The sequence below is a fragment of the Oncorhynchus clarkii genome, chromosome 6 (genome assembly GCF_045791955.1).
Source record: "Oncorhynchus clarkii lewisi isolate Uvic-CL-2024 chromosome 6, UVic_Ocla_1.0, whole genome shotgun sequence".
Taxonomy (NCBI): domain Eukaryota; kingdom Metazoa; phylum Chordata; class Actinopteri; order Salmoniformes; family Salmonidae; genus Oncorhynchus; species Oncorhynchus clarkii.
The window spans coordinates 4,008,483-4,020,657 of record NC_092152.1 but is presented as its reverse complement, the minus strand read 5'-3'; the positions used below and the strand labels follow the sequence as shown (position 1 = coordinate 4,020,657).

Below are 12,175 nucleotides of genomic sequence, written 5' to 3'. Positions count from 1 at the left end.
TCCCTATAGGACTGGTATAGAATCCTATTAGACTGGTATAGAATCCTATTCCCTATAGGACTGGTATAGAATCCTATTAGACTGGTATAGAATCCTATTCCCTATAGGACTGGTATAGAATCCTATTCCCTATTAGACTGGTATAGAATCCTATTCCCTATAAGACTGGTATAGCATCCTATTAGACTGGTATAGAATCCTATTCCCTATAAGACTGGTATAGCATCCTATTAGACTGGTATAGAATCCTATTAGACTGGTACAGCATCCTATTAGACTGGTATATCATCCTGTTTGACTGGTATAGCATCCTGTTAGACTGGTATAGAATCCTATTCCCTATAAGACTGGTATATAATCCTGTTAGACTGGTATAGAATCCTAATAGACTGGTATAGCATCCTATTCCCTATAAGACTGGTATAGCGTCCTATTCCCTATAAGACTGGTATAGCGTCCTATTCCCTATAGGACTAGTATAGCATCCTATTATACTGGTATAGAATCCTATTAGACTGGTACAGCATCCTATTAGACTGGTATATCATCCTGTTTGACTGGTATAGCATCCTGTTAGACTGGTATAGAATCCTATTCCCTATAAGACTGGTATATAATCCTGTTAGACTGGTATAGAATCCTAATAGACTGGTATAGCGTCCTATTCCCTATAAGACTGGTATAGCGTCCTATTCCCTATAGGACTGGTATAGAATCCCATTAGACTGGTATAGAATACAATTCCCTATAAGACTGGTATAGCATCCTGTTAGACTGGTATAGAATCATATTCCCCATAGGACTGGTATAGCATCCTATTAGACTGGTATAGCATCCTGTTAGACTGGTATAGCATCCTATTAGACTGGTATAGCATCCTGTTAGACTGGTATAGCATCCTGTTAGACTGGTATAGCATCCTATTAGACTGGTATAGCATCCTCTTAGACTGGTATAGAATCCTATTCCCTATAAGACTGGTATAGAATCCTATTAGACTGGTATAGCATCCTATTAGACTGGTATAGCATCCTGTTAGACTGGTATAGAATCCTATTCCCTATAGGACTGGTATAGCATCCTGTTAGACTGGTATAGCATCCTGTTAGACTGTTATAGCATCCTGTTAGACTGGTATAGAATCCTATTCCCTATAGGACTGGTATAGCATCCTATTAGACTGGTATAGCATCCTATTAGACTGGTATAGCATCCTATTAGACTGGTATAGCATCCTATTATACTGGTATAGAATCATATTCCCTATTAGACTGGTATAGCATCCTATTAGACTGGTATAGCATCCTATTAGCCTGGTATAGCATCCTGTTAGACTGGTATAGCATCCTGTTAGACTGGTATAGCATCCTGTTAGACTGGTATAGCATCCTGTTAGACTGGTATAGCATCCTGTTAGACTGGTATAGCATCCTGTTAGACTGGTATAGAATCCTATTCCCTATAGGACTGGTATAGCATCCTGTTAGACTGGTATAGCATCCTGTTAGACTGGTATAGAATCCTATTCCCTGTTAGACTGGTATAGCATCCTGTTAGACTGGTATAGAATCCTATTAGACTGGTATAGCATCCTATTAGACTGGTATAGCATCCTATTAGACTGGTATAGCATCCTATTATACTGGTATAGAATCATATTCCCTATTAGACTGGTATAGCATCCTCTTAGACTGGTATAGAATCCTATTCCCTATTAGACTGGTATAGCATCCTATTAGACTGGTATAGCATCCTGTTAGACTGGTATAGAATCCTATTCCCTATAGGACTGGCATAGCATCCTGTTAGACTGGTATAGCATCCTGTTAGACTGGTATAGCATCCTGTTAGACTGGTATAGAATCCTATTAGACTGGTATAGCATCCTATTAGACTGGTATAGCATCCTATTCCCTATAGGACTGGTATAGCATCCTGTTAGACTGGTATAGCATCCTATTAGACTGGTATAGCATCCTATTAGACTGGTATAGCATCCTATTAGACTGGTATAGCATCCTATTATACTGGTATAGAATCATATTCCGTATTAAACTGGTATAGCATCCTCTTAGACTGGTATAGAATCCTATTCCCTATTAGACTGGTATAGCATCCTATTAGACTGGTATAGCATCCTGTTAGACTGGTATAGCATCCTGTTAGACTGGTATAGAATCCTATTAGACTGGTATAGAATCCTATTCCCTATAGGACTGGTATAGCATCCTATTAGACTGGTATAGCATCCTGTTAGACTGGTATAGCATCCTGTTAGACTGGTATAGCATCCTGTTAGACTGGTATAGAATCCTATTCCCTATAGGACTGGTATAGCATCCTATTAGACTGGTATAGCATCCTGTTAGACTGGTATAGCATCCTGTTAGACTGGTATAGAATCCTATTCCCTATAGGACTGGTATAGCATCCTATTAGACTGGTATAGCATCCTATTAGACTGGTATAGCATCCTATAGGACTGGTATAGCATCCTATTAGACTGGTATAGCATCCTATTAGACTGGTATAGCATCCTATTAGACTGGTATAGCATCCTCTTAGACTGGTATATAATCCTATTCCCTATTAGACTGGTATAGCATCCTATTAGACTGGTATAGCATCCTATTAGACTGGTATAGCATCCTATTAGACTGGTATAGCATCCTATTAGACTGGTATAGCATCCTGTTAGACTGGTATAGAATCCTATTCCCTTGGTCTTAAGTAGTGCACTATAGAAGGTTTTTGGGTGCCATTTAGGACGGAGACACGGCGTCTGCCAGTATAGCTGTCTGTCCATCTGGCAGTTGTCCATCTGTTCGCTAGTTACAGACAGGGGGCTGGTGGCACCCTCATGGGGGAGAACAGGCTCACGGTAATTACTGGAGCGGAATGGGTGGAATGGAATCAAATGGTGTCCAGGTGTTTGATGCCTCTCCATTAGCGTCGTTCTCCCCTCAACAGTTTCCTGTGTGACACGCTCAGTTGAGTGTGTGTGTGTGTGTGTGTGTCTGTACTAATGTGTAGTTGGACTGAATTCCAGCTGTTCAAGGTGATTGAAGTACCAACAAGTAGAGCTTTTAGTTCTCGTATGTGTTTTACCCTGAATGCCACACATTCCTCTCGGCTCTCGTCTTGGTTCAGACCCTCTAATTAGAAGAAAAATAAATAATGGCACCATATTTCCCTATATAGTGCACTACTTTTGACTAAAAATCTATGGGCCCTGGTCTCTTCTCACAAAAGTAGTGCACTATATAGGGAATAGGGTTCAGTTTGGGATGTACTCCCCCATTCGACCATAAACTTCACATTTAGATCTGTGTCTCTCTACTGTATATAGCCTCTCTACTGTATATAGCCTCTCTACTGTATATAGCCTATCTACTGTATATAGCCTCTCTACTGTATATAGCCTCTCTACTGTATATAACCTCTCTACTGTATATAACCTCTCTACTGTATATAACCTCTCTACTGTATATAACCTCTCTACTGTATAGAGCCTCTCTACTGTATTTAGCCTCTCTACTGTATATAGCCTCTCTACTGTATATAACCTCTCTACTGTATATAGCCTCTCTACTGTATATAACCTCTCTACTGTATAGAGCCTCTCTACTGTATATAGCCTCGCTACTGTATATAACCTCTCTACTGTATATAGCCTCTCTACTGTATATAGCCTCTCTACTGTATATAACCTCTCTACTGTATATAGCCTCTCTACTGTATATAACCTCTCTACTGTATATAACCTCTCTACTGTATAGAGCCTCTCTACTGTATATAGCCTCTCTACTGTATATAACCTCTCTACTGTATATAGCCTCTCTACTGTATATAGCCTCTCTACTGTATATAGCCTCTCTACTGTATATAACCTCTCTACTGTATATAGCCTCTCTACTGTATATAACCTCTCTACTGTATATAGCCTCTCTACTGTATATAACCTAGGAACCTGGTTCTAGGAATGTTGTAGCTCGGGACATTAGTGTTGATATGTTTTTTAAACGTAGTGTTTAATATTGATGTTGAAACCGTTAATCTGTTCGACACGGAGACTGGGCTCACAACAGACCAATGTCTTGTAAGTATTGGGGAAAGATAGCCTGTTTTTCGAATACCACTTAGGTGCACTAAGCAGGCTTCACTTAGTAACTTCCTATAACAGTTGGGTCTTGGCTGGGTTACAGTCAAGCCCTTTGTGACGTGTTGTGTTGTGAAGAGGGCTTTTAAACAACGTGGGAGTAAGATGGAAATTGGAATTAACCAATTAAAAAGATGTTGAAAACAAAAAAGGCCATTTAAATGTGATTGATTTGGTTGTCCACAAGATGGCTCTCTGCAACCACTTGACTCACTGTTTAGAATTAAATAGTGGTATTACTTTAAATGAGTTACACAACAACTAAGTACATGACTCTGTTTTGAGCACAATGGACACAAGTGGACACAGAATTCTAATTTGCTTGAGAAAAAAAGAAGTAACTAATTGTAGGTTAACTGTTTTTAACACCAAGGACAGATGGGACACACGGACATGAATTTACCTTAGACATGAATCGTTGCAAACGCATTCATGTTCTATTCTATTGTGACACGCATTAGTGAGATTCAAGCCTATAGTCTTCTCTGTCCCTGGGATCAGTTCACTGCACCACCAGGATGGAGCTGAAATAACATGTTTTACTGCACATACAAAGCTGTTCATTTTAGTCTATTCACACCATAGAGATAGATAGAGGACTTATCTTTATAATTGTTTTACTGCACATACAACGATGTTCATTTTAGTCTATTCACACCATAGAGATAGATAGAGGACTTATCTTTATAATTGTTTTACTACACATACAACGCTGTTCATTTTAGTCTATTCACACCATAGAGATAGATAGAGGACTTATCTTTATAATTGTTTTACTACACATACAACGCAGTTCATTTTAGGCTACTCAAACAGAACCCATTTCAAAGAAAACTCGTTAAGATCAGGTGTGGCCAATTAGTGGGCGCGGCTAACACACCTGAACACACTTAACAAGTTAGAGGATAAGAGAGATGTATATGTTTTTAAAATAAAGCAATTGTACACGAGGGCGTGCTAAACAGCAGCGCTGCGGTCATAGGTTCGAGGCCGAGCTTCTAGCCAGACCAAATGTCAGGCTGGTATCTACTAGTCAGACCAAATGTCAGGCTGGTATCTACTAGTCAGACCAAATGTCAGGCTGGTATCTACTAGTCAGACCAAATGTCAGGCTGGTATCTACTAGCCAGACCAAATGTCAGGCTGGTATCTACTAGCCAGACCAAATGTCAGGCTGGTATCTACTAGCCAGACCAAATGTCAGGCTGGTATCTACTAGTCAGACCAAATGTCAGGCTGGTATCTACTAGCCAGACCAAATGTCAGGCTGGTATCTACTAGCCAGACCAAATGTCAGGCTGGTATCTACTAGCCAGACCAAATGTCAGGCTGGTATCTACTAGTCAGACCAAATGTCAGGCTGGTATCTACTAGCCAGACCAAATGTCAGGCTGGTATCTACTAGCCAGACCAAATGTCAGGCTGGTATCTACTAGCCAGACCAAATGTCAGGCTGGTATCTACTAGCCAGACCAAATGTCAGGCTGGTATCTACTAGCCAGACCAAATGTCAGGCTGGTATCTACTAGCCAGACCAAATGTCAGGCTGGTATCTACTAGCCAGACCAAATGTCAGGCTGGTATCTACTAGCCAGACCAAATGTCAGGCTGGTATCTACTAGCCAGACCAAATGTCAGGCTGGTATCTACTAGCCAGACCAAATGTCAGGCTGGTATCTTCTAGCCAGACCAAATGTCAGGCTGGTATCTACTAGCCAGACCAAATGTCAGGCTGGTATCTACTAGCCAGACCAAATGTCAGGCTGGTATCTACTAGCCAGACCAAATGTCAGGCTGGTATCTACTAGCCAGACCAAATGTCAGGCTGGTATCTTCTAGCCAGACCAAATGTCAGGCTGGTATCTACTAGCCAGACCAAATGTCAGGCTGGTATCTTCTAGCCAGACCAAATGTCAGGCTGGTATCTACTAGCCAGACCAAATGTCAGGCTGGTATCTTCTAGCCAGACCAAATGTCAGGCTGGTATCTACTAGCCAGACCAAATGTCAGGCTGGTATCTACTAGCCAGACCAAATGTCAGGCTGGTATCTACTAGCCAGACCAAATGTCAGGCTGGTATCTACTAGCCAGACCAAATGTCAGGCTGGTATCTACTAGCCAGACCAAATGTCAGGCTGGTATCTACTAGCCAGACCAAATGTCAGGCTGGTATCTACTAGCCAGACCAAATGTCAGGCTGGTATCTACTAGCCAGACCAAATGTCAGGCTGGTATCTACTAGCCAGACCAAATGTCAGGCTGGTATCTACTAGCCAGACCAAATGTCAGGCTGGTATCTACTAGCCAGACCAAATGTCAGGCTGGTATCTACTAGCCAGACCAAATGTCAGGCTGGTATCTACTAGCCAGACCAAATGTCAGGCTGGTATCTACTAGCCAGACCAAATGTCAGGCTGGTATCTACTAGCCAGACCAAATGTCAGGCTGGTATCTACTAGCCAGACCAAATGTCAGGCTGGTATCTACTAGCCAGACCAAATGTCAGGCTGGTATCTACTAGCCAGACCAAATGTCAGGCTGGTATCTACTAGCCAGACCAAATGTCAGGCTGGTATCTACTAGCCAGACCAAATGTCAGGCTGGTATCTACTAGCCAGACCAAATGTCAGGCTGGTATCTACTAGCCAGACCAAATGTCAGGCTGGTATCTACTAGCCAGACCAAATGTCAGGCTGGTATCTACTAGCCAGACCAAATGTCAGGCTGGTATCTACTAGCCAGACCAAATGTCAGGCTGGTATCTACTAGCCAGACCAAATGTCAGGCTAAAAGCAAGGGGAGATAATGTCTTGATGCTTCTTTTTTTTACAGTGGAGATCAAGTTTATGAATTGGCTGGCTGGCTGGCTGGGTGGCTGGCTGGCTGGCTGGCTGGCTGGCTGGCTGGCTGGGTTGATGGGACACATTTTTATTTATTTTTTTACAACGTTTTGGTCTGAAAAATGCTTGTTTTAACCAACCTGTTGTAGAATAACATTCTTAGTATGTTACTAAAGTTTTCTTGTATACTACAACATTATATACTAAGCACTAAACGAGATCGAGGGATACTACAGAGTGTAACCTGAAGTATTTTATATATATTTGTTTAATGTGGGATCGGTTGATTCTGATATTTTCCAAGTGGGAAACTCAGAGCTTATTTATTTCTACGAGTTTCCAAATCAGAAATGTCAGAGTTCCCGAGTTGTCTTTTTTAAAAGCGTTTTTAGTCCTGACATGAAAAGACAAACTACAGAGGCCACTCCAGTGTTAATCAGTGTAGTCAGAGGCCACTCCAGTGTTAATTACTACTATTACTACTGTTTAGTGCTGTTTTTCAAATACCACTTAGGTGCACTAAGCAGGCTTCACTTAGTAACTTGCTTCCTATAACAGTTGGGTCTTGGCTGGGTTACAGTCAAGCCCTTTGTGACGTGTTGTGTTGTGAAGAGGGCTTTTAAACAACGTGGGAGTAAGATGGATTTTGGAATTGACCAATTAAAAATATGTTGAAAACATATAAGGCCTTTAAATGTGTTTGATTTGGTTGTCTCCTAAGGCGTGGATGGGGGGGTCAGTGACAGATATAAGGATTTGATTGGTTGCCTCAAGTTTGTGAGTGATTTGATTGGTTGTCTCCCCAGGTGTGGGTGGGGTCGGTCACAGAGATCCGCTCTGAGGACCTGGATGCCCAGGATGAGGACACACCCCCTGAGGAGCTGCAGGTGATAGTGACTCCGCCCTCTAATGGCCACCTGGCGCTGAAGAGCGCCCACACCAGGCCGATCCTGAACTTCACCCTGCAACACATCTATCTGGGACAGCTGCTGTTCGTCCACAGTGGTAAGACCTGATCCTAAACCTGTACAAACTTAGTCTTCTAGTGGAGTTGGATGGAGTAGTAGATATCAGAGGGGTGTACTGTAGTAGTAGATACCAGAGGGGTGTACTGTAGTAGTAGATACCAGAGAGGTGTACTGTAGTAGTAGATACCAGAGGGGTGTAGTAGTAGATACCAGAGGGGTGTAGTAGTAGATGCCAGAGGGGTGTAGTATAGTAGTAGATACCAGAGGGGTGTACTGTAGTAGTAGATACCAGAGGGGTGTACTGTAGTAGTAGATACCAGAGGGGTGTACTGTAGTAGTAGTAGATACCAGAGGGGTGTACTGTAGTAGTAGATACCAGAGGGGTGTACTGTAGTAGTAGATACCAGAGGGGTGTACTGTAGTAGTAGATACCAGAGGGGTGTAGTATAGTAATACCGGTAGAACCCTCTGTGGAAAGGGTTCTCCTATGGGGACAGGTGAAGAACCCTTTTATAATCAAGATAGATTTTTTTTTTCTTTTCCCTAGGAGTCTAGGATCATGCCCCCCCCCCCCCCCCTTGTCTATATAGCCTTACTCATTATGATGTAAAACGCAAGACTGATCCTGGACCATTACTCCTACTCTGAGACGCTTGATAACTACTGGCCATTGAAGCTTATTGTCTTGGGGCCGAAGGGAATCAGAGCTGTTTGTTTCATTTGTGTCGTTCCCACTAACAGGTGCCATGTCTGGAGGGTTCAACTTCCAAGTGAACGACGGAGTGAACTTTGCCCCCCGACAGATCTTCAGCATCACAGCCAGCGCCCTGGTCCTCAGCCTGGAGATTAACAGACCTCTCAAAGTGTTCCCAGGTAACTAACTCCTCCCTTAACTCGATAGCTCCTCCCTGGTAACCCTTTGCCCTTTAACCAGGTTCTGTAGCTTCTCTCCCCTTAGCAACGGGAGGTGCGTTCAGTTCGCTTGAACATTTACTACGTTGCGGAACGGTTTGTACTGAACGACACATTCCCCCCCCCCCCCCCCCCCCCCCCCCAAAAAAAAACGTTCTTGAACAGACTTTTAAGGTTTGCTCCCGTTGTGGTGGGTGTGGCTTGAAGCAATGAGTGACATAGATAGATAGATAGATAGATAGATAGATAGATAGATAGATAGATAGATAGATAGATAGATAGATAGATAGATAGATAGATAGATAGATAGATAGATAGATAGATAGATAGATAGATAGATAGATAGGTAGGTAGGTAGGTAGGTAGGTAGGTAGGTAGGTAGGTAGGTAGGTAGGTAGGTAGGTAGGTAGATAGATAGATAGATAGATAGATAGATAGATAGATAGATAGATAGATAGATAGATAGATAGATAGATAGATGTACAGACTCAGTGAGCATAGCCTTGCTATTGAGAAAGGCCGCCGTAGGCAGACATGGCTCTCAAGAGAAGACAGGCTATGTGCTCACTGCCCACAAAATGAGGTGGAAACTGAGCTGCACTTCCTAACCTCCTGCCCAATGTATGACCATATTAGAGAGACATATTTCCCTCAGATTACACAGATCCACAAAGAATTCGAAAACAAATCCAAATTTGAAAAACTCCCATATCTACTGGGTGAAATTCCACAGTGTGCCATCACAGCAGCAAGATTTGTGACCTGTTGCCACGAGAAAAGGGCAACCAGTGAAGAACACACACCATTGTAAATACAACCCATATTTATGCTTATTTATTTTATCTTGTGTCCTTTAACCATTTGTACATTGTTAAAACACTGTATATATATATATATAATATGACATTTGTAATGTCTTTACTGTTTTGAAACCTCTGTATGTGTAATGTTTACTGTTAATTTTTGTTGTTTTTCACTTTATATTTTCACTTTGTATGTTGTCTACCTCACTTGCTTTGGCAATGTTAACACATGTTTCCCATGCCAATAAAGCCCTTGAATTGAATTGAATTGAATTGATAGATAGATAGATAGATAGATAGATAGATAGATAGATAGATAGATAGATAGATAGATAGATAGACAGACAGACAGATAGATAGATAGATAGATAGATAGATAGATAGATAGATAGATAGATAGACAGACAGACAGACAGACAGACAGATAGATAGATAGATAGATAGATAGATAGATAGATAGATAGATAGATAGATAGATAGATAGATAGATAGATAGATAGATAGATAGATAGATAGATAGATAGATAGATAGATCAGTAGATAGATAGATAGATAGATAGATAGATAGATAGATAGATAGATAGATAGATAGATAGATAGATAGATAGATAGATAGATAGATAGATAGATAGATAGATAGATAGATAGATAGATAGATAGATAGATAGATAGATAGATAGATAGATAGATAGATAGATAGACAGACAGACAGATAGATAGATAGATAGATAGATAGATAGATAGATAGATAGATAGATAGATAGATAGATAGATAGATAGATAGATAGATAGATAGATAGATAGATAGATAGATAGATAGATAGATAGATAGATAGATAGATAGATAGACAGACAGACAGACAGACAGATAGATAGATAGATAGATAGATAGATAGATAGATAGATAGATAGATAGATCAGTAGATAGATAGATCAGTAGATAGATAGATAGATAGATCAGTAGATAGATAGATAGATAGATAGATAGATAGATAGATAGATAGATAGATAGACAGATAGATAGATAGATAGATAGATAGATAGATAGACAGATAGATAGATAGATAGATCAGTAGATAGATAGATAGATAGATAGATAGTAGATAGATAGATAGATAGATAGATAGATAGATAGGCCTACTATATTTCCTCAATCGCCAGTGGTGTAAAGTACTTAAGTTGTACTTTAAAGTATTTTTTACTTAAGTCGTTTTTTTGTGTGTATCTGTACTTCACTATTTATTTTTTTGATAACTTTTACTTCACAACATTCCTAAAGAAAATTATGTATTTTTTACTCCATACATTTTTCCCTGACACCCAAAAGTATTTGTTACAATTTTAATGCTTAGCAGGACAGGAAATGGTCCAATGTACAACACTTATCAAGATGACATCCCTGGTCATCCCTGCTGCCTCTGATCTGACGGACAAACACAAATAATTCATTTGAAAATGATGTCCGAGTGTTGGATTGTGCCCCTGGCTATCCATACATTTAAAAAAAGAAAAACAAGACAATTGTGCCGTCTATTTTTCTCAATTTAAGGAATTTGAAATGATTCATACTTGTACTTTTGATACCTAAATATATTTTAGCAGTTACGTTTTACTTTTGATGCTTAACTATATTTAAAACCAAATACTTGTATACTTTTACTCAAGTAGTATTTTACTGGGTGACTTCCACTTTTACTTGAGTCATTTTCTATTAAGGGTATCTTTACTTTTTCTCAAGTATGACAATTGGGTACTTTTTCCACCACTGCCAATCACAAATGGACTCCTAGCCTCTACCCCCATATGCACTGGTAGAGATGTGAAAGGCAGTGGAGGCTCCTCGGAGGAGGAAAAGGGAGGATCTTCCTCAGTGAATTTCATAAAAAGTGAAACATTAAAAAAAGTTTAGATAAACTATACTAAATTTATTCATTTCACCAAATAATTGTTTAAAACGCACTGTTTTGCAATGAAGGTATACAGTAGCCTCAACATCACTCTGTAGCCGGAGGACAGCTAGCTTCCATCCTCCTCTGGGTACACTGACTTCAATACAAAACCTAGGAGGCTCATGGTTCTCACCCTCTTCCATAGACTTACACAGTAATTATGACAGCTTCCAGAGAACGTCCTCCAGCCTATTTGGTATTTTATTAGGATCCCCGTTAGCTGTTGCAAAAGCAGCAGCTTCTCTTCCTGGGGTCCACACAGAACATGAACCATAATACAGAATGATATAATACAGAATGACATAATACAGAATTACATTATACAGAACATCAATAGACAGAACATCAATAGACAAGAACAGCTCAAGGACAGAACTACATACATTTTTTAAAGGCACATACAGTACATACAAACTATCTTGGTCCAATAGGGGAGAGGTGCTGTGAGGTGTTGCTTTATCGGTTTTTTGAAACCAGGTTTACTGTTTATTTGAGAAATATGAGATGGAAGGGAGTTCCTATCAGAGCTCGTTGCAGCATAAAC

The 12,175-nt window shown here is 40.3% G+C and overlaps 1 protein-coding gene across 1 annotated transcript in view; it reads left to right on the top strand.

Annotated features, from left to right (window-relative positions):
* The window catches only part of LOC139410560 (chondroitin sulfate proteoglycan 4-like), a 65,094-nt gene that overhangs the window by 37,874 nt on the left and 15,045 nt on the right, over positions 1 to 12,175 (top strand). Inside the window, exons 10-11 of the mRNA XM_071155849.1 lie at positions 7,806 to 8,004; positions 8,709 to 8,840. Of these exons, the coding sequence (XP_071011950.1) occupies positions 7,806 to 8,004; positions 8,709 to 8,840 (331 nt within the window). The remainder of the gene's footprint in view (positions 1 to 7,805; positions 8,005 to 8,708; positions 8,841 to 12,175) is intronic.